Here is a 24480-nt window from a genome sequence, read left to right as displayed (position 1 = left end):
TTGCCAACAGCAAATTCAAAATGGGAAGCATTCAAAGAACTTATCGTGGAAGCTACTAGGCTTTACATACCAACTAAGAAATATTGTTCAAGGTTTAGGCCTAAATGGTTGTCAGATGAACTAATGAGGCATATGGCAGAGAAGAAAAATGCATGGGATACATACAAATTAACACGTGACACGGACGCCTATGATAGATACAAGTTGATCTGTAACCAAGTTACAAAGGAGGTTAGGCAGGCGAAGGCAGATTACGAGAGATCCTTGGCAAGGGATGCGAAGAAAAACAGCAAAGAGTTCTTTACTTATGTAAACTCTAGAAGGAAGGGGATGAATCAGATTGGTCCACTTGAGATCGATGGGTCAACTGTTGATGACCCTGCTCGGGTAGCTAACAAACTAAATGAATATTTTGCATCGACATTCACACATGAGGAGTTATTCGAGGGGAATGCCAGAGGTGTATTCAACTCTAGCAGTAAGCTAGAGAATCTTGTAATAACTGAGAGCAAAGTGGAGGAGAAATTGTTGAAGATAAACACAAGAAAGGCACCTGGGGTGGATGGGATCTATCCAGTTATATTAAAGGAGGCAGCAAAGGAGGTAAGCAAACCCTTAGCCATAATTATGAGAGCTTCCTTGGACTCAGGGGAGGTACCCATTGACTGGAGATGTGCAAATGTGACCCCAATTCACAAAGGGGGATCAAAGGCTGACACAAGTAATTATAGACCTGTGAGTTTAACTTCTGTTCCCGGAAAATTAATGGAGGCACTGGTGAAAGAAGCACTGCAGGATCATCTAGACAAGACTTCAGTTATAGCTAGGACACAGCATGGTTTTGTTAAGGGGAAGTCTTGCCTGACCAATTTGATTGGATACTATGATGCAGTCACAAAAGAACTGGATGCAGGGAATAACTTTGATATTATATACTTGGATCTTAGAAAGGCTTTTGATACTGTTGCACATGGAAGACTGCTGCACAAATTGGAGCAGTGTGGCATTGGAGGCAAGTTGCTGCTATGGATAAAGGGGTGGTTAAGGGGGAGAAGACAGAGAGTGGTAATCAATGGACACTGCTCATCGTGGACTAATGTTATTAGTGGAGTCCCTCAGGGTTCAGTATTGGGGCCTTTATTGTTTTCTGTATTTATAAATGATATTGATGATGGTATATCAGGCTTAATGTCCAAGTTTGCAGACGATACGAAGGTTGGCAGGGTTGTCAAGGACACTACTGACACTATGCTGCTGCAACAGGATTTGGAAAGGTTGAGCAGATGGGCTTCGAGGTGGCAAATGAAGTTTAACATTGACAAATGTAAAGTACTACATATGGGAAACAGCAACCCCAGAGCAACGTATCAACTCTGTGGTACTACACTGACAGTGGTAGAGAATGAAAGGGACCTGGGGGTGGTGGTGCAGGCAGATATGAAGTTCTCTGAGCAGTGCAGACGAGCTGCAAGAGTAGCTCATGGTGTATTGTCAATGATATATAGGAATTTTTCTAGCAGGGATAAGGAGGTGATTATTCCCTTGTATAAGGCAATGGTCAGGCCACACCTAGAGTACTGTATACAGGCCTGGAGGCCTCATTTCAGGAAGGATGTAGAGCTGCTGGAACGAGTACAGAGAAGGGCAACTAGATTGGTGAATGGGACAAAGGGGTTCTCTTACGAAGAAAGGCTTAAGTTTTGCAAATTACAGTGTCTGGAAACTAGGCACCAGCGGGGTGATCTGATAGAGGTGTACAAAGCCTTGAATGGTTTGAGCATGCTCAATGCTGATGGGATTCTTCCTCTAGCTCAGAAAAATCACCTGAGAGGGCATAAATTCAAATTGAGGAAAGACAGATGTAGGATAGATGTGCGGAAATTTGCCTTTAGCCAGCGGGTGGTTGGTGGGTGGAACAGACTTCCATCCCTTGTCGTGGAAGTTGATAGCCTAAATAAGTTTAAGGCTCAGCTGGACAGGTATTTCGAACGAACAGAGGGGTGAAGTGGAAGTGGTTATTTTTATTTATTTATGTTACTTTTTTTTTTTTTTTTTTTTTTTGGCTGATGCTGCATAAGCTTGCTTTCTTGCATCAAATGCCTCTACTAATGCTAATGCTAATGCTAATGCTAATGCTAAAACTTTTTCATTTTCAAATTTTTTAATATAGTAAATTACACTATTTTAAAGCTGACACACACTTATTTATAAAAATTAACAATTTAAATTAGAATAAAGACTTAAAAAAGACAGCATGTTATTAATAGTTTCTTTTTCCAGTTTTTTTTTTACAGTCCTTAATAGTTTCTTAATGAAACTATTATGACTGTAAAAATAAATAAAATACCAAATAAGTGAAATGGAACACTGAAAAAACTTAAGATATTTTCAAACACATTGTAAAAGCTGATACAAATAAATTGGAATAATTTGTTTTTTAAATAATTGTTTTCACAATGCCATTTATGTAATTTTTGACGCCATTAAAAATAAAATCTGATAGGAAAGAACAAGCCTTCTTTCTTAGGCATTTTCAAAGAGAAAAAACAAGAGTTTCATTAAATTTTGATAAGTTGGGTTTTTTTGCAACACAGTTTTAATCATTGAGATGTAAATGCAGTTTTTATCTCAGTGATTAAAACTTTATGCAAATACTAGAAAATCCAGCCCTCTACATAGCAATAGCCTTGTGAGTATTTGTGTGTGGGGGGGGGGGGGGTTATTGAATGAACTCACAACACTCATTTTGGTATCTCGGTCATGGGGAAAATGGGTTAAGGTGACTCTCACCACTGAATATTATAACTTCACTGAATGAAATTATGCATCAAAACAATGTTAAAGAGGCCAATGAGTTTTTTTGGAAAAGGTATGTGCTCAGTTAAAAACCCAAAAACTAACAGAAAATTCAGTCTACTACTTGCATAGTTGGAATTTCTAATAATAATAAAAAACTGTTTCACCAACACACAACTTGTGAATTGTGAATGAATACATTAAATTTCCTTGCTCTACACACTAAAACTGGAAAAACAGGCAGATTAGATAAATTCAGAAGATAAAATATAAAACTTCCCGTTTTACCAATGAATAAAGCATAATGAAACAGTCATGCAACATACATCTTTATGTTACATAAAGTCTTTTCCCCTTCCCTTAATGAAACACTTATTTTTAATGTTAATTTCATTGGGTTTCCTAGTAAAAATAAAAAACTGCCTGTTTCACCAACACACAACTTATGAATTGTGCTGCACTGGCAAAAAAAAAACAAAAAAATGCCAACTAGATAAGAAAATATAAATGATATGCTTCCCTCCTCATACAAGTTCAAAGGTCAACTATCCAGTTGACCTTTGAATTTATTCAAACTGTCAGCCTCAACTACCTGTGAGGGCAACTTGTTCCAACAATCAAATCCCCTTGCTGGCTAAAAGAAAACTTCCTACAATCTAACCTAAATCTCAATCCTGTAATTTGAATTTATGGCCCCTAGTTCTGAAATTCTTTATAACAGTGAAAAATTACATCTTCATTCATTTTACTAATCCCTCTCAGTGCCTTATAAACCTCAATTAGGTTACCTCTGAGGTGCCTGGTTGCCAAGCTCTGTAGTCCACATAATCGGAATCTTTCCTTGTACAGTCGTCCTTTAGCTGATCTCACCACGCAAGTTGCCCATCTTTGGACCCTTTCAAGAATCTCCATGTCTTTTTTCAGATGAGGTCTCCATATTTGAATACAGTATTCCAAATGTGGTTTTGCAGTTACCTTATACAGTGGGACAATGACCTCCCTAACTCTACAGAATAATGTACGTTCAATAAATCATCAATGGGCTTTCCTGGCTGCCTGTTTACACCGTTCAAAATTGTGAATGAATACATTAATTTTTCTTGCCCTACACTAAAACTGACAAAACAGATAGATTAGATAAATTCAGAACATAAAATATAAAACTTCCCATTTTGCTGATGAATAAAGCATATTGAAACAGTGTTCACACTTAATTTTCTATGCATAACTTATCTGTACATGGCCTAAAGTAAATCCTCCTAATGAAACACTTATTTTTATTTAATGTTTATTCTATAATTGTTTTTATTTAATGTGCATATTTATTTATTTATTTTATTTTTTTTTTTTTTGCAGCCCAAGAATGATCTGGAGCCAATGTCAGATATTTTGCATGAATACAAGGGAATATTAGCATCATGGCCTGAAATTTTACAGATTCAAAGGGTGGGAAAAAATATATATAACATCTGTGTGTGTGTGTGTGTGTGTGTGTGTGTGTGTGTGTGTGTGTGTGTGTGTGTGTGTGTGTGTGTGTGTGTGTGTGTGTGTGCACGCGCACGTGCATGTGTGTGTGTGCGTGCACTTGTTTACAGGGTGTTTCGTAATATGTGGGCCATACTTTCAGGATTGATTCAGGACCTAAAAAAAAATAAAAGAAATAGAAGAGTGCATCTTGGAGATGCAGGATCATCCAGCAAGCAAATTTCAGATGGAAATAGCCTACTGTAGCTTGGAAATAGCTTTATCCTCTTTATCCTTATTACATCAAAGATTACAAGGTCTTACTGAAGCTGATTTTCCACTACAATAAGCTTCTTTTTTTTTTTTGTACTTGGTTTCTACATGATCCTCTTTTTCTACCCTCTGTGTTGTTTTCTGAAGAAGCTAGCTTTGCAAGAAATAGCATGAGCAGTTTTCATAACACTCATGATGGGACAGAAGAGAGTCCACATGCCATGATCCAGTCAAGTTGTCAATCAATTTAGTATTACTGTATAAGCTGAAATTATTGCCAATTGCTTAATGGCCCTTTTGTCTTGCCTAGAAAAAATAATGAGAAGCAAGAAATGATTTATGCAGTTTGCTAGATGAGATCCCATGCTGTCTAGCATCATATGTAGTTTTTGCACGATGGTGCTCCACCTCTTTTTAGTTGAGTAGCAGCCAGAAACTATTGGATGAGCATTTCTCTGATAAATGGATAGATCATGGCGGTCTTGTTTTGTGCCCTGCTCATTCCTCAGACCTGAATCCACTCAATTTTTGTCAGTGGGGATCATCTAAAATCCATTGTTTATGTTGATACTCATTGATAACATTGAAATACTTCAAAATGTAGAACAAGGTTGTCAACAAATCCAGAAAATACCTGAAATCTTTCAGCATATCAGGCAGTCCATGATGAAGCACATTCAGGTGTGTATTCAAGTTCTGGAGCACAAATAGGGCGTAAAAAAATAGGGTTGAAGCACAAAATAAGGAGCATATGTTTACATAAACTTCCAGTGTTGTTTTTGGGTACTAAATTGATTGTGAAAACATGGCCACGTGTTATGAAACACCACATAAAAAAATGTTTAACAAATAATATCACTCAAGCTAAAATTGTTTATAGCACCATAAAAAAATCAGAATTTCATTTGTGTGAAATGTTTGAAATTTATACCAGGTGCTTCATTTATATTTGTCTAATTTAATATTACATACAGTATTGAATTACACAAATTTATTTAATTTCATCACGCTTATATACTGAAAGTGCCAAAGTACATAAAAAGCAAATTAAGTTTGCAGCAAGTAAACACGACTTCTTCAAAAGGTGAAGCATATTGCTATTTATTTGTAATAAATTCCATTACCCTGATTGTCATTTTAGCGATTACTGCCCCTACATCAGTGGGAAACTAGGTATTGTCAGTGAAGGACCTGACAACATGTTTGATGCATTGGTGAGAAAGCTAGTTTGCTTTTTTTATAAATTTATGTATAGAAATAATACTTTAGCACTGCTTATATATAATTGCTACATAACTGTAATAACTCTAAATTTATACAGTTTAACTGCCATTACAGTTTAATAATTTCATGAATTTGGGTTTGGGTTTGAATTTGGTTAGGGAAACTGCAACATTGTCCATTAAACTATAATAAATTCTTTTATCTATCCATTAAAATTTAATTAATAATGTTATTCATCATTTTTATTCTTGATTTGCAATATTACATACTTTTCATTCAATTTTAAAATATTTTTGTTTGAAATTGTAGAAGTTTTATGCTGTTTTTTTTTTTTTTTTTCACTTTGTCATTAAAATATTTTAAAGTAATTTTAACTAAATTCATTGTATCATGAGTTTACACAGTGACCTATTGTAACTTCAAGTGAACAGCCTACTCGGGTTTGTAAATATGAAATTTTAATTAAAAACCTTTAAGAAAATTTACATAGTTAATAGAATGAACGTTAATTAAATGAAAAAGAAAACAATTAAATAACCTAGAAGAAAAAAGTAAGTTAAATTCTAAAGTGATCCATGATATTTTAATTAGAATATTAACATTAAAAAAAATTATAGTCATAATTAAGTTAGTCATTATTCCATTATGTATTTTTGCATTTTCATTATGTAAATGATCGCCATCTTATCATTTCCCAATAAAATGGTGAATCAATCATGAATTTTTATAATAACTTTTAATAGTCTTCATTTATCTGCGAAAGTGATGTCAGAGTTCTCATCTAAATGAAAATCTCAGAGATCTTTTAGCATTCTCATTTGAGACACTCTCAACCAGGGTCATGCAATTGCGAAAGAGAATTGTATGACCTTGGTTTTATAAATAAAAATATGGAAGTCTTTATCCCCCTATACAAGATAATAGTGTGACTACATTTGGGATATTATATCCAAGTTAGAGGCTGCATCTGAAAAAAAAGATATAAAACTACTAAAGAAGGGCAACTGGATTAGTAAAAGAACTAGACATTATCTCTACTACAAGGAGTGTCTTAAAAGATGTGATCTGTAGGGATGAACAACAAGATATCTTAGGGAAGACTTGATTGAAGGTTCGAGCCCGTCACCACCAAATACGGAGGATGAGGAAAGGTCAGGAAATGACCACCGCATTTCCCGGAGCAATATGGCCTTAGTTGCTAATGCTCCTAAAAACCAAAACAACAACAACAACTTGATTGAAGTAAGTAATACCAAAGGAAATGAGGGATATTGTTGGGATATCAGAAATCAGAGACATGGTGCCACATGGATATAAGCAGTGCAGAATTGGAATTTGGGGAGTACAATGTGTACAGAAAGGACAGGAAGGGAGCAGGGGTTATGCTGTTAGTTAAGAAACACATAAAATCTAAGAAAGTACATCCAATTGACATTGGTGGACAATGCAATGTTGAGTCATGTGGTGTGACATAAGCAATGGGAAAGGGAAAATGAGAGTAGCATTAGCATTAGCAAAGGCACATGATGCAAGAAAGCAAGCTTATATAGCATCAGCTAAAAAAAAACATTATTTCATCCATCCCCTCGCTCCAAATGTTTGTCAAGTTCTGCCTTGAATATATTTAAGCTATCAACTTCTACAACAGATGGAAGTTTGTTCCAGCAATCAACCACCCTCTGGCTAAAGGCAAACTTCCACACATCTATCCTACAACTGTATTTCCTCAATTTGAATTTATGCCCTCTCAGGCAATTATTCTGAGCAAGGGGAAGAATCCCATCAGCATTGAGCATGCTTAAACCATTCAAGGCTTTATACACCTCAATCAGATCACCTTGCAGGTGCCTAGTCTCCAGACACGGTAATTTGCAAAACTTAAGCCTTTCTTCGTAAGAGCAACCCTTTGTTCCATTCACTAATCTTGTTGTCCTTTTCTGTACTCGTTCCAACAGCTTTACATCCTTCTTAAAATGAGGCCTCCAGACCTGTATACAGTACTCAAGGTGTGGTCTCACCATTGCCTTATACAAGAGGATAATAACTTCCTTATCCCTGCTAGAAAAATTCCTGTATATCATTGACAAGACACCATGAGCAGACCATCTTGCAGACCATCTGCACTGCTCAGAAAACTTCATATCTGCCTGCACAATTACCCATAGGTCCTTTTCATTCTCTACCACTGTCAGTGTGGTACCACAGAGTTGATATGTTACTCTGGGATTACTGCTTCGCAAATATAGGCCGCTGTAGCCTAGTGATCAGGCACGGGGGTGCATAAGTACACATGCCTTGAGTGACCGGGGTTCAAGCCCATCACTGCTGAATATGGTGCTGTTTCTGGTATTCAGTCTATCATGAAAACTCCTCTGACCGTTTGATCGTCCCGGAGTATAAACAGAAAATTTTATTTTATTTTATGTAGTACTTTACATTTGTCAATGTTAAACTTCATTTGCCACCAATCAGTCCATCTGCTCAACTTTTCTAGATCCTGTTGCAGCAGCGTACTGTCATTAGTGTCATTAACAACCCTGCAAACCTTTGTATCGTCTGCAAGTTTGCAGACGATACAAAAGTGGGCCAGTAGAGTGGGCAAGACAGAATGCGCTGGTCCCACAGGCATTAGTAGTTGTTGGTGACTCTATGTCAGGGAAACGGGGAACATGCTTTGTAAAAAGGATAGGTGGAACAGCACCAGGGTATATCTGCCAGGGGCAAAGGTTGATGACGTTGTAGGACAGATATCATCTTTTAAGGGCACAAAAGGTGATATAGTTGTACACATTAGCAGCAATGATATTAAGAGTAGGAGACCGGCAGAATTACTTAACAAGTACAGGTCACTGTTGAAATAAAGCCATGAATTAAGGTTAAATTTGAAAGTGTCTGCAATTCTGCCCACACACGATAGGAGAGAGTATATGATGAGAGGCTTGTCGATCAATTCGGCCCTGGAAAGATTATGCAAGGCTCAAGGGGTAGAATTTTTTTCAGCCTGGTCTGTACTTGTTAACAGGAGAGACTGCTTTTACAGGGATGGGATACACTTAAATAGAAAGGGTGCAAGAATATATGCAAATGCTATCAAGGCAGTGTTAGGTAGGTCGGAAAACTGCTAGCTTGGGGGGGGATACAAGGACTAATAGATTAACAATAGCCACTGGCAGAGGTGAAAGTGATTCTTGCACTGCTTCTATTGGAATGAGCAGCTGCCTGGAAAACAAGATGCAGGATATTTCAGAGACTGCTGGGAGTCATTGTGGTACAAGTAAACGCATGGGTTGTGTTAGGGTAGCTAAGAATAGGAACAGGTGCATGTATTCTTGCATGAACACCAATGCTAGGAGTTTGGTAAATAAATTTGATGAATTTGAGGTATTGCTCAAAACATCAACGGCAGATATTTGTTGGGATATCAGAAACATGGTGTCACACAGATATAAGGAATGCAGAACTGGAATTTGGGAAGTACAATGTGTACAGAAAGGATAGACAGGATAGGAAGGGGGGAGGGGTTATGCTATTAGTTAAGAAACACATAAAATCCAAGGAAGTGAAGCCAGTCGACATTGTTGGACAGTGCAGTGTCAAGTAAGTTTGGTGTGACATAAGTATTGGGAGATCAAAATTGAGAGTAGGAGTGTGCTATAGGCCTAATGACTCTGATGAGTATAATAAGAAACTGTACAGGGAAATAGAGTGGGCCAGTAAATCTGAGAGTCTTATAATGGGGGATTTTAATTTCTCAGATATTGACTGCAATTTGTTGGTTGGTCACTCACACAAGCAAGGCTTTTGTGGATTTATTGGGTGATTGTTTTTTACATCAGCCTGTTTGGAAGGCAACTAAAGGGAGTAATACTCTTGAACTGATTATCAGTAGTGATTCTTCATGCATTAAGAATCTGCAGATAAAAGAACCACTAGGTGGCAGTGATCACAGTGTGCTGAAGTGGGATTTACTCAAAGAGGTAACTACCATCAGGGGTAAAGGGAAGGGTTTTTGCTTTGTAAAGGCAACTATGATGGTCTGAGACAGTATTTAAATTCTCTACAGTGGGACCAACTGATAATGTTACCAACAGCAAACTCAAAATGGGAAGCATTCAAAGAACTTATCTGGGAAGCTACTAGGCTTTACATACCAACAAAAAAATATTGTTCAAGGTTTAGGCCTAAATGGATGTCAGATGAACTAATGAGGCATATGGCAGAGAAGAAAAATGCATAGGATACATATAAATTAATGGGTGACATGGAAGCCTATGATAGATAAAAGCTGATCTGTAACCAAGTCACAAAGAAGATTAGGCAGGCAAAGGCAGATTATGAGAAATCCTTGGCAAAGGATGCAAAGAAAAACAGAAAACAGTTCTTTTCCTATGTAAACTCTAGAAGGAAAGGGATGAATCAGATTGGTCCACTGGATATTGATGGTTCAACAGTTGAGGATTCTGCTCAGGTGGCTAACAAACTAAATGTGTATTTTGCATCTACATTCAAACATGAGGAGTTATTCAGGAAGGGGAATGCCAGAGGTGAAGTAAACTCTGGCATTGAGCTAGATGCTTTTGTAAAAACTGAGAGGAAAGTGGAGGAGAAATTGTTGAGGATAAACATAAAAAAGGCACCCGGGGTGGATGGGATCTATCCAATTATATTAAAGGAGGCAGGAAAGGAAGTAAGCAAACCCTTAGAAATAATTATGAGAGCTTCTTTGGATTCAGGGGAGGTACCCATAGACTGGAGATGTACAAATGTGATCCAATTCACAAAGGAGGATCAAAGGCTGACCCAAGTAATTATAGACCTGTGAGTTTAACTTCTGTTCCAGGAAAATTAATGGAAGCACTGGTAAAAGAAGCACTGCAGGATCATCTAGACAAGACTTCAGTTATAGCTCAGACACAGCATGGTTTTGTTAAGAGAAAGTCTTGCCTGACCAATTTGATTGGATACTACCAATTACAAAGTTTGGCAGGGTTGTCAAGGACACTACTTACACCATGCTGCTGCAACACGATCTGGAAAGGTTGAGCAGATGGGCTGAGAGGTGGCAAATGAAGTTTAACATTGACAAATGTAAAGTACTACATATGGGAAACAGCAACCCCAGAGCAACGTATCAACTCTGTGGTACTACACTGACAGTGGTAGAGAATGAAAAGGACCTGGGGATAATTGTGCAGGCAGATATGAAGTTCTCTGAGCAGTGCAGACAGGCTGCAAGAGTAGCTCATGGTGTTTTGTCAATGATATATAGGAATTTTTCTAGCAGGGATAAGGAGGTGATTATTCCCTTGTATAAGGCAATGGTCAGGCCACAACTTGAGTACTGTGTACAGGTCTGGAGGCCTCATTTCAAGAAGGATGTAGAGCTGCTGGAACGAGTGCAGAGAAGGGCAACAAGATTAGTGAATGGAACAAAGGGTTGCTCTTACGAAGAAAAAAGCTTAAGTTTTGCAAATTACAGTGTCTGGGGACTAGGAACCAGCGAGGTGATCTGATAGAGGTGTATAAAGACTTGAATGGTTTGAACATGCTCAATGTCGATGGGATTCTTCCTCTTGCTCAGAACAATCACTTGAGAGGGCATAAATTCAAATTGAGGAAAGACAGATGTAGATAGATATGCGGAAATTTGCCTTTAGCCATCAGGTAGTTGGGTGGTTGAACAGACCTCCATCCCTTGTTGTGGAAGTTGATAGCCTCAATAAATTTAAGGCTCAGCTGAACAGGTATTTCGAATGAACGGAGGGGTGAAATGGGAGTGTTTTTTTTTTTTTTTTGGCTGATGCTGCATAAGCTTGCTTTTTTGCATCATATGCCTCTGCTAATGCTAATGCTAATGCTAACTTGGAAATTAAGCCTGATATACCATCATCAATATCATTTATAAATACAGAAAACAACAATGGATCCAACACTGAACCCTGAGAGGCTCCACTAATAACATTAGTCCATGAAGAGCAGTGTCCATTGATTACCACTCTCTGTCTTCCCCCACTCAACAATCCCTTTATCCTGTAGGTGTGTTATAGGCCTAATGAATCTGATGAATATAATGAGCGATTGTGTAGAGAGAAATAGAGTTTGCCAGGAAATCAGATTGTGTTATAATGGGGGATTTTAACTTCACAGATATCGACTGGAACTTGTGGGTTGGTCACTCGAATACTAGCAAGACTTTTGTGGATTTATTGGATAACTGTTTTCGTCAGAAACATGTCCGAGAAGCAACCATAGGAAGTAATACTCTTGATCTGATTATCAGCAGTGTTTCTTGATGTATTAAGAATCTGCAGATAAAGGAACCACTAGGTGGCAGTGATAACAATGTACTGATGTGAGATTTACTTAAATATGTAACTGCGATCAAGGGTAAGGGGAATGGTCATTTAAGGAATTGGTAGCAGATTTTTGAGAAGTTGAAGGTGATTGAGCAGGGCAAGGTTTCTCAAAATGGAAAGTGGAATGCAATGTGCTATCATCGGCAAAACTATGGATAGGATTTCCAGTCAATGGAAGAAGGTCATTAATAGACAAGAGGAAAAGAGTGGGGGAAAGAACTGAACCTTGGGGGACACCGGCATTAGTGGAGAAGTTAGAAGACAGAGAGCCACCTACCATCACCCTCAGTGAGCGATCAGAGAGAAAACTGGATAACCAATTACAAAAAACAATTGGCAAACCATAAGATGGAAGCTTGTTTAGAAGACCTTTATGCCAAACACGATCGAAAGCCTTTGAGATGTCAAGAGAAACTGCTTGTGTTTCACTGAACTTTTCCATTGAATTAGTCCATAAATGGGTAACATAAGCCAGAATATCACCAGTGGATCGACACTGACGGAATCCATACTGGTGATCGTTGATCCGACGGAAGGTTTCTAGGTAGTTTAAGAGTTGGTAGTTAATTGATTTCTCCATTACTCTAGAAAGAGTAGAAGTAATTGCAATGGGATGATAATTGGATGGGAGGGATTTGTCAACCTTTTCAGGAACTGGCTGGATATGAGCAAATTTCCAAGCAGAAGGAAACACCTTTGGAATAAGAAAGAAGTGAAAAAAGGCGGCAAAGAACAGGAGTAAGTTCAGGAGCACAAGTTTTGATAACAAGTGGAGACATACCATCGGGACCTGAAGCTTTCTTAGCATCAAGAGCCGACCGGGCTAGCCGAGTGGGTAAAGTACCTGCCTGGCAACCCAAAGGTCGCGGGTTCGATTCCCGCCTCGGGCTTGGATCAAAGTACTGCAAAAACCTTGGGAGGTGCAATATGGCCACAGAAGCCGATGCGCCAACAACTACCAAACCAAACCAAACCAAACCAAAGCATCAAGATTCGTCAAAATCCTTCTGACATTCTTTTGACGGAAGACCACAGGAGGCATTGAATGGAGCGTGTTGGGAATAATGGTGGGAGGTGTTTTACCAAGATCATTAATACATGTGTTGGAAAAAAAATGGAATGCTAGCAGATCAGCTTTATCCTTGGCTGAAGTGACAACAGAACTATCTGGTTTGGACAGAGGTGGAAGTAGAGATGGGCAAAAGTTGCAGCCAATAACTTTGGCAAGAGACCAGAATGCTCGGCTATCATTAGGGAAAGAAGCAAGTTTTCTACTCTTAGCCTGTTCAAACTCTAGTTTGGACTGATTAATAACTGCTTTACAATTGTTGCAAGCTTTGGTGTAGGCAGAAAATGAAACTGAAGAATTAGAAATAAGCCAATTGCAATATGCAATGTTCTTCTCTTGAACAGCCTTGGCACATTTATTGGAAAACCAAGGTTTAGATAAAGGATGAGATTTTAAAGTGGAGTGTGGGATAAAGGATTCCATTCCTGCAAGATTAATTTTACTGACACGATCTGAGCAAACGTTGACATCAGAATTTTTGAAACAGTAATCTGACCAAGGAAAAGAAGAAAAGAAATCTCGCAGGTCATCCCATTTTGCATTCTTGTAATGCCAAACAATACGAGGTTGGAAATAGCCATGAGATAAAGGCTCCATTGGAGAAGAGACAATCACCAAGTTGTGATCTGAGGTGCCTAAAGGACCTCTCCCTTTGACCATGTACTTAGAAAGGTTGTTTGTGAGAAAAAATTCAAGCGTGTTGGCTGTATGGTTACGATTGTCTGGTATTCTTGTAGGTAAATGAACAATCTGTGCAAGGTCATTAGTAATTGCAAAAGCCTCAGCATCTCGACCAGCTGGGTCAGTGTGACTAGAAAACGGAAGCCAGCTGGAGTTGTGAACATTAAAATCACCAAGGAAAATTATCTCACTGTTAGGAAAGTTGGACTGGAGAAAGTCAAGTTGCAAAGAGTTCCAAGTGATTAGTGGAGTTGTGAGAACGGTAGAGGCAACAGATGAATTTAACACAATGAGGCAGAGAGATTTTAAGCCAGAGGAGATCGAAAAGAGGAGATTCCAAATTACCAATTCTCTGACAGGGAATATCGGAACGGATATATGCACATCTACCACCTTTGAGGTGAAAGGAATCATACAGCAAATAATTTGGGCAACTGACATGGGCAGTTGAATCAACCGATAACTGAGATTCTGTCAGAAAAAGTAAATGGGTTTGGCAGACTGCAAGTGGAAATGGACATCATTGAGATTAGAATTGAGACCATGTATATTTGTGAAATGAATTAGGAAGTGGTTGGGAGGTTTAGATCTTTTTGCAGATAAGCTTACTCTATTAGTTTGACAATTCATGGTGTATTCAATAGTAGGAAAAAGTGGGTGGGACATTCTGTATGAAGTAATGAAATTTTTGGATATGGCCTACACATGGTAAGAACATACCTAAATCCTTAACATAACGTGGCCTCGACAATGCCCCCCCCCCTGCATACACAGTACTCAGACTCCCTCCAGTCATTATCTGGCAGAGTAGAGGTAGCAAGATTATACACTAGCTGATTCGGAAGCCTCCTAGAGAGTTACCAATAGGTTCGGTCTGGTCTACTAACTAGCGGCCGGCCTGTGAACACCATTTTAGAGCTGTACCCTTGAAATGTAAGGAAGATTGGATCTTCCCACAATGTTCATTGTAACCTCAAAAGTCATCAATCATACGACATGGTGGAAGTGATGGGGAAGGGTTGACCGGAACTTAGCTCTGGAAACTAAACATGGGTTCCACCACTTCAAGCCTCCAATAAACAAAGTGGTGGTATTGCACCGGTTGATGAGAATCATCTACCACCTAGTACTGCCTGGTAACACAGAGGAGTGGCATTCCCCCATGTGGTGTGGGTGTCATACCTCGACCCCTGCTTACGTTGGTTCACACCTGGGTGGTCACCCACCATGTTCTTGTGCATGGAGGTTATACACAGTATTAATTTGATTGGATATTATGATATGGTCACAAAGGAATTGGATGCAAAGAATAATTTTGATATCATATACTTGGATTTTAGGAAACCTTTTGATACCATGGAAGACTACTGTACAAATTGGAGCAGTATGGCATTAAGGACAAGTTGCTACAACGGATTAAAGGATGGTTGAGTGGGAGAAGGCAGAGAGTAGTTATCAATGGACACTACTCACACGAACTAATGTTATTAGTGGAGTTCCCCAGGGTTCGGTGTTGGACCCATTGTTGTTTTCGGTATTTATCAATGATATTGTTGAAGGTATATCAAGGTTAATGTCTAAGTTTGCAGATGATATGAAGGTTGGCAGGGTTGTCAATGACAGTAATGTTAGTACGCTACTGCAACAGGATCTGGAAAGGTCGAGCAGATGGGCTGAGAAGTAGCAACTGAAGTTTAACATTAACAAATGTAAAGTACTGCATATGGATAGCAGTAATCTCAGAGTACTGTATCAACTGAGTGGTACTACACTCAGGGTAGTGGAGAATGAAAAGGATCTGGGGTTAATTGTGGAGTCAGATATGAAGTTTTCTGAACAGTGCAAAAAAGGCTGCAAGAGTAGCTCATGGTGTCTTGTCAATGATATACAGGAATTTTGCTAGCAGGGATAAGGGGGTAATTGTTCCCTTGTATAAGGCAATGGTTAGGCCACAGCTTGAGTACTGTATAAGGGTCTGGAGGCCTCATTTTAGGAAAGATGTATAGCTGCTTCAACGAGATTGGTGAGTGGAACATAAGGTTGGTGTTACCAAGAAAGGCTTAAATTCTGCAAATTGCATCGTCTGGAGACTAGGCACGTGCGAGGTGATCTAATTAAGGTGTATAAGGCCTTGAATGGATCGAGTAAGCTCAGTGCGAATGGGATTCTTCCTCCTACTCAGATTACTCACCTGAGGGGGCATAAATTCAAATTGAGGGAAGACAATTGTAGAATATATGTGCAGAAATTTGCCTTTAGCCAGAGGGTGGTTGATAGTTGGAACAAACTTTCATCTGTTGTAGTGGAGGTCAGCAACTTAAATAAGTTCAAGGCAGAACTAGACAAACATTTGGAGTGAATGGATGGGTGAAATGCAAAGGGTGTTTTTCTTTTTTTTTTTTTTTTGGTGATGTTATATAAGCTTGCTTTTGTGCATCATATGCCCAATTGCTAATTCTAATGCCCTATCACTAATGCTAATTAAAATGAATGAGAAGGAATATTCTCACTGATGAATGAGACAAAAACCTCTTCTGGGGCACAATATAAAATCCCTATAATATTTTACACAATCCCTGTAAAATCTTAGGGAACAACAGAAGACTAGATCTTATGAAGTTTGCCCTCAGGTAGCATGTTATGAAACATCGGAATAAGTTGCCTGCAAGGGTAGTTGTGGCAGAGAGTTTGTTAAAATTTTAAGGAAAAATTAGGTAGACATTTTTTGACTATAGGAATGATATAATGGGTTTTTTAATTTTTTTGGCAGATACTGAATAAATTTGCTTCCTCTCATCATTATTATGTCATTTTAATACTAATACTAATATTAACAACCTGTTTCTATAAATTTGTCAAAAGTATTCCCAGAAGGATAATATGGTAGTGAGAGGTGAGAGAATATTTAATTTCCTCAATAAAATATCTATTTTCTTGCAAAATATTAGTAGCCAAATATTTCCAAAAGTATATAGTCTTTATATCATGTAATTTTCTGTTTTTTTTTTTTTTTATTAGGGTGCAGTTGTAAAGAAAGAAGAACATGAAAAACTTGTAGATGAAGGAAAGCTTGATGCTTTTGAGGCTACAGCAATAGCTCAAAGGACAGATGTTGTTTCTTATGTTACCTTAGCAGAAATTAATCATTTCCAAACTGAACAAGTTGAACACTTTAAAATGGGTTTTGAAAATTTCTTGAAGGCCCAAATTGATTTCCACCAAAAGGTTTGCCATTTGCTGTGTATATTTTTTATTTATTTATTTTCTATCATTTCCAGGTCAGAAATTTTTATTTTTATTTATTTATTTTTTTATTTTGAAATGTGGCTTCATTATTATTATTAATCTTTTATTTGCCAGGTAAAAAAAATAATAATAAATAATATATATATATATATAAATTATAGGAAATATCCTTCAATACCAAAGCAGGGGGAATCACATAACACTTAACTGAGTCCTCAGTTACAAAACTGAACATATTAATAAAAAACATTCTGAAATCATTTACCTTTACAATCCAGTAAGCTTTTTTACCTTAATGCATACATTGCATATTATTAACCCATAGATCAGAGTCTAACAAAAAGCTGTCCATATATTTAATGGCTACACAAATAAACACGTTTCACATTTCTTCAGCTGATAAAGCCTGTTACTCAGCTACAGGAGGTTGTGCACTTTGCCAACGGGAATGTACCATTCAGCTGAGGTATTCTTTGAGGCAGATGTAGATTTGAATTTGACAACTGAGCAGAGGAGAATCAATGATGAATTGGAGGTCATATGGCAAAATCAGTGGACCAATTCTGAGAAGGGTCTTCACTTATATGCCTTTATTCCCTCTGTTCACTCCGTGGGCTGGGGAAGGCCTTGATTCCAGTTTGGCTTGGATGTCTGCTGTGTCCTGGCTGTACATAGCTTGAGGTCAAGGTTGCTCTAGTTGGGACTCATGGCCTCAGACTTATGTTCATGTGTAGAGCTGGAAACTGTCCTTCACATTGTGCTCTATTGTCCTTATTACTCAGACCTCCGAGTGAGGCTGGAGGGAGGGATTCTCACTCTCTCTCGGTCCGCATTGGTGGAATTGTTTAATGATAGAATGATATTCGGCAGGTTTGTCAATTTTGCCAAAGGTGTCTTTGAACCCCAGGTACAGTTTGCTGAATAGGGTAACCTATCTTTTCATGATGGGAATGGTAACTCGTGGTGGAGTTGGAGACGTCATACCTGACGTGAGGCCAAATGGTCATTCCTGTTCCTGATTGTTATTTTTATTTGAGTTAATAAGTGACTTGTGTTTTTTATTAATATGATTAACATACTAACCTTTGAAAAAGGTTTAAAGATACAACTCACGGCTGAGAACTAGCTGCATATGGGCAAAAGCCCGGGAGGAAACTAGGATAAGGGTTACTACAAATGATAAATGTACCATTCAGCAAAATTCCAAATGTTCAGATAGCTATTAACTCCTATTAATTACATAGCAGTAAGTTTGATGGCAATAAATATCCAAGTGTTTTGCGAGTATGTACTGAACATGAATAGCAAGTTCAGTATTCCTTATGAAAACTGATACTACATATGCCATCAGTACAAAAAATGGGAGATTTATTGTCTTTTTTTTTTTTTTTTTTTTGTTGCCAATAGTTAATTTCTAGTACTGCTGCAATCTTTCTTTGCCACTTTGTCATCTATAATGATAGAGTCCTCTGAATGGGTTACCAAACCACAATCCCTTTCACATAGCTCAGCTAGAATCATACTACTAAAAGTGATAGTCAACTATAGCATGCATAAGAATCACTGTGGGAGGGGAGAGTCAATGAATCAAGCTTTCCCTTATATTATCACTCATCATCTCAGATATGCAATGCATCAGTACAGAAAAATTTGAGAAAAATGGGATATATACACCGATGAGCCAAAAGCATTATGACAAGTGAGTCTTTATGCAAATCGAAGCAACTGCAGGTGAACTACGGCGCATGCGTGGGTCGGGACACAGTATAAAAAACACCTGATACTGAGCTCCATTAATCAGTGTTACTCTTGTTCTTCAGGTGGGAAAGGCAACGGACTTAAGCGAGTTTGACAAAGGCCAAATTTGTAATGGCCAGACGACTGGGTCAGCAGAGCATATCCGAATTGGCACAGCTGGTGGGATGCTCACGGTCAGCCGTGGTTAGTACCTACAGAAAGTGGTCCAAGGAGGTTGGATGACCACAGCTCATTGACGCTCGAGGTGAGGAAGACTCTCCCTGGGGATACGTGGCAACAGAAGGGCAACTGTGGTGCAACTTGCCAGTAATTGGAATGTTGGTGATGGGAGTAATGTGTCACAACACACAGTACATTGAACCCTGCTGAAAATGGGGCTGTGTAGCTGCAGGCTGCTCCAAGTGCCCATGCTAACCATGGTGCACCCGCGACAGCACCTTCAATGGGCACGCGAGCATCGAAACTGGACTGTGAGTGATTGGAAGAAGGTCGTCTGGTCCAATGAATCCTGTTTCCTGTGGCACCATGTGGATGGCCAAGTACGTGTGCATCATTTACCTGGGGAAGTGATGGTGCCTGGATGCACTATGGGACAAAAACAAGCTGGTGGCAGTGGTGTCATGCTTTTGGCAATGTTCTGCTGGGATACCCTGGGTCCAGTCATCCATATGCCGGGCACTCTGACATCTACCACCTGCCTAAACATCATTGCTGACTAGGTACACCATTTCATGGCAATGGTCTTCCCCTCTGGCGGGTGCAGTCTTTCAGCAGAATAATGTGCCATGCCACACCGCCCGGATTATTCGAGACTAGTTCGCGGAACATGAGGAAGACTTCCAGGTATTTCCCTGCCTCCAGACATCAATCTCACCGAGCATCTGTGGTTTGTGTTGGAACAGCAACTCCAATCTGCGGCGTCTCACTCACAGACTTTACAGGAGTTAAAGGATTTGCTGGTTATGTGCTGGTATCAGATACCACAAGACACATTTAGAAATCTTGTAGCATCCATGCCAAGCAGTTTTGGTTGCACATGGAGGACCAACATCATATTGGGCAGGTGGTCATAATGTTTTGGCTCATCGGTGTATATATCAGTAGATCTACCCAGTAGACTTTTAGACCACAAGATGCAGGGGACTTTCAGGAAATGTTTTACAAGAAAAAAGCTTATCTTACTGAAAATATGGTATGAGACACTGAAAAGATTCTAACTAACTTAGTAAGTATAAAATCCAAAATGAAATTTTTGCTGGAAAACTAATAAACCAATAGCCTACAGAATGCAGATTGAAAGTTCCTGGTCTAATGTCAGCATGCTTTATGGTGTTATTAAATTGATCACTTTACTTACAGCAGAAAGCTGTTTGATTCCTGCTGGTGTCTTGATCAGGAATTTTTCCTTTTACATTTTTATTTAGTTCTGAGTTAGTTTCAGGCTGAATATGGTTATGAAGGCATTCCCGGAAAACACAGTAAAACTTTCCATATATATATATATATATATATACAGGCATACCTCGGTTAACGTTACCTCTGATAACGAAGCTTCGATATAACGAAGTCGACAATTTCAAGCCCCATTTAACATAAAAAAAATATTCCAGTTTAATCACCTGAAATCTAAACAAACTGAAGAAATTACGGAAACCTTTGGGGCTTCTCGTGGTTGGTTCGAGAAATTTAAAAAAAACGGGCCAGGATTCATAGTGTAAAATTAACAGGAGAAGCTGCAAATAAGTTTCCAGAAAAACTAAAGGAAATAATTGAACGTGAAAATTTTCCAAATTTGGTGTTCAATGTTGATGAAAGCGGTTTGTTCTGGAAACGGCTACCAACAAAAAGCTTCATTTCTATTGAAGAAAAATCAGCTGCTGGGTTCAAAGTAGCCAAAGACCATTTAACGTTACTCTTTGGATCAAATGCCTCTGGCGATTATAAATTAAAATTGTTATTAGTTTACCATTCAGAAAATCCGAGGGCGTTAAAAGGTAACATAAAAATGAATTTACCTGTAATATGGAAAGCAAACAGAAAAGCGTGGGTTACCAAGGAGTTATTTACTGATTGGTTTGTTAACCACTTTTGTCCTGAAGTAAAACGGTATTGTCAAAAAAAACAACTTTGAAGAAAAAGCTCTTTTGTTGTTAGACAATGCTCCGGGACATCCTACTGATCATAACACGTTGGACACATGCATTCCTGTCAAAGTTGTGTTTCTTCCAGCAAACACAACTTCCCTGATTCAACCATTGGATCAGGGAGTAATAGCATCATTTAAAGCTTATAATCTGCGTCTTATAAATGCAGTTTAACTGAACTAGACGATAAAGAGGAAATGACAGTTAAAACCTTTTGGAAAAACTAAACCATTAAAAACGCAATTGAAAGCATTGATAGTTCTTGGAAAGAAGTCACTAAGAAATGCTTAAATGGAGTTTGGCGCAAAATATGGCCAGAAGTTGTACTAGAAGAAGAAAATAACATCCAAGAAATTAGAAATGAAGTTATCCAGATGGCTCAATCAATAGGTTTCGAAAATGTCGATGAAGAGGATGTTAGAAATTTATTGAATGCAGAAGATGATGGTTTTTCAGTGGAAGATTTAGAAAACCTTGTTAGCAACGAAGACAAAGATAATGAAGACGAAGTTAAAGTTCCTGCCGAAAAAGTGTTAACAACCAAAGATTTAAAAAGGTGCTTAAATGACATTGAAAACGTTTTAAATTTTTTTAGTGAAAATGATCCTGATTTAGGAAGAAGTGTTATTGTTACGATCAGTGTTAAATGCAATAACTCCGTATAGGCAATTGTTAAATGAAAGAGAAAAAAAAGCATAAGCAATCAATTTTAAAATGTGATTTCACTTTGTATGTAAGTTGACTGTTTATTTAATAAAACTTTTGTTTGTTCGAAAAAAAAGCTTTTCATTTTCTTTACGTAGGAACGTATCCCTATTCTGGCCATAGTATTTTTACCTCAAGCTAATGGAAGTGCTGTGGCTCAGAGCAGAACTGAGGGGGGCAGTTGTCCTCTGACTCACAGCCTTATAAAATGCACTGTTTGCTTGATGTTTGCAGAGCAATCGGGTACGGGACATGATACTGCCAAGGGGGATGTCTTTGTGTGTGCGCGATGCAAGGAGTGTATCGATATCAGGCAACAACTCGGCGTTCTTATGGGCCTATATGAGAGCTTGAAGGACAGGGTGGATGCCCTCGAAGAAACTAAATTGAGGGGCCCATCAAGCTCTCAGCTGCCCACATCAACACCAGAACTTGCACTTGGGCATCGCGTGACACAGAGACAACCCCCAAGGCAGAATGCGCTGGTCCCGAAGGAACTAGTAGTTGTTGGTGACTCTATTGTCAGGGAAACGGGGAACATGCTTTGTAAAAAAGATAGGTGGAACAGGACCAGGGTATGTCTGCCAGGGGCAAAGGTTGATGACGTTGTAGAGCGAATATCATCTTTTAAGGGCACAAAAGGTGATATAGTTGTACACGTTGGCACTAATAATATTAAGAGTAGGAGACCGGCAGAATTACTTAACAAGTACAGGTCACTGTTGAACAAAAGCCGAGAATTAGGGTTGAATTTGAAAGTGTCTGCAATTCTGCCCAGACACGATAGGAGGGAGTATATGATGAGAGCCTTGTCGATCAATTCGGCCCTGGAAAGATTGTGCAAGGCTCAAGGGGTAGAATTTTTTTCAGCCTGGACTGTACTTGTTAACAGGAGAGATTGCTTCTACAGGGATGGGATACACTTAAATAGAAAGGGCGCAAGAATATTTGCTGATGCTATCGAGGCAGTGTTAGGTGGGTCGGAAAACTGCTAGCTTGGGGGGAGACAAAGACCAATAGATTGACAGTAGCCACTGGCAGAGGTGAAAGAGATTCTTGCACTGCTTCTATTAGAATGAGCAGAAGCCTGAAAAACAAGATGCATGGTATTTCAGAGACTGCTGGGAGCCATTGCGGTACAAGTAAACACATGGGTTGTGTTAGGGTAGCTAAGAATAGAAACAGGTGCAGGTATACCTGCGTGTACACCAATGCTAGGAGTTTAGTAAATAAATTTGATGAATTTGAGGTATTGCTCAAAACATCGAAGGCAGATATTGTTGGGATATCAGAGACGTGGTGTCAAACAGATATAAGGGATGCGGAACTGCAATTTGGGGAGTACAACGTCTACAGAAAGGATAGACAGGATAGGAAGGGGGGAGGTGTTATGCTATTAGTTAAGAAACACATAAAAACCAAGGAAGTGAAGCCAGTCGACATCGCTGGACAGTGCAGTGTGGAGTCAGTTTGGTGTGACATAAACATTGGGAGATCAAAATTGAGAGTAGAAGTGTGCTATAGGCCTAATGACTCTGATGAGTATAATAAGGAACTGTACAGGGAAATAGAGTGGGCCAGTAAATCAGAGTGTCTTATAATGGGAGATTTTAATTTCCCAGATATTGACTGGATTTTGGGGGCTGGTTACTCACACACTAGCAGGGCTTTTGTGGATTTATTGGATGATTGTTTTCTACATCAGCATGTTCGGGAGGCAACTAGAGGGAGTAATACTCTTGATTTGATTATCAGCAGTGATTCTTCATGCATTAAGAATCTGCAGATAAATGAACCACTAGGTCGCAGTGATCACAGTGTGCTGAAGTGGGATTTACTCAAAGAGGTAACTACCATTAGGGGTAAAGGGAAGGGTTATTGCTTCCGTAAAGGCGACTACGATGGACTGAGACAGTATTTAAATTCTATACAGTGTGACCAACTGATGATGTTACCAACAGCAAATTCAAAATGGGAAGCATTCAAAGAACTTATCTTGGAAGCTAATAGGCTTTACATACCAACTAAGAAATATTGTTCAAGGTTTAGGCCAAAATGGATGCCAGATGAACTAATGAGGCATATGGCAGAGAAGAAAAATGCATGGGATACATACAAATTAACACATGACACAGAAGCCTATGATAGATACAAGTTGATATGCAACCAAGTTACAAAGGAGGTTAGGCAGACGAAGGCAGATTACGAGAAATCCTTGGCAAGGGATGCAAAGAAAAACAGCAAAGAGTTCTTTACTTATGTAAACTATAGAAGGAAGGGGATGAATCAGATTGGTCCACTTGATATTGATGGGTCAAGTGTTGATGATCCTGCTCAGGTAGCTAACAAACTAAATGAATATTTTGCATCGACATTCACACATGAGGAGTTATTCAGCGAGGGGAATGCCAGAGGTGTATTCAACTCTAGCAGTAAGCTACGGAATCTTGAAATAACTGGGAGTAAAGTGGAGGAGAAACTGTTGAAGATAAACACAAGAAAGGCACCCGGGGTGGATGGGATCTATCCAGTTATATTAAAGGAGGCAGCAAAGGAAGTAAGCAAACCCTTAGCCATAATTATGAGAGCTTCCTTGGATTCAGGGGAGGTACCCATAGACTGGAAATGTGCAAATGTGACCCCAATTCACAAAGGAGGATCAAAGGCTGACACAAGTAATTATAGACCTGTGAGCTTAACTTCTGTTCCAGGAAAATTATTGGAGGCACTCGTTAAAGAAGCACTGCAGGATCATTTAGACAAG

The 24480-nt window shown here is 38.8% G+C and overlaps 1 protein-coding gene across 1 annotated transcript in view; it reads left to right on the top strand.

Moving 5' to 3' along the window:
- LOC150075451 (sorting nexin-33-like) overlaps positions 1–24480 on the top strand; it is a 95792-nt gene that overhangs the window by 68390 nt on the left and 2922 nt on the right. Inside the window, exons 15-16 of the mRNA XM_090388273.1 lie at positions 4153–4242; positions 16882–17088. Coding sequence (XP_090244399.1) covers positions 4153–4242; positions 16882–17088 — 297 coding nt within the window. The remainder of the gene's footprint in view (positions 1–4152; positions 4243–16881; positions 17089–24480) is intronic.

The sequence above is a fragment of the Mastigoproctus giganteus genome, chromosome 14, assembly GCF_048544385.1.
Source record: "Mastigoproctus giganteus isolate SK-2022 chromosome 14, ASM4854438v1, whole genome shotgun sequence".
Classification (NCBI taxonomy): Eukaryota; Metazoa; Arthropoda; class Arachnida; order Uropygi; family Thelyphonidae; genus Mastigoproctus; species Mastigoproctus giganteus.
This window is presented reverse-complemented; position numbering and strand designations above follow the sequence as displayed.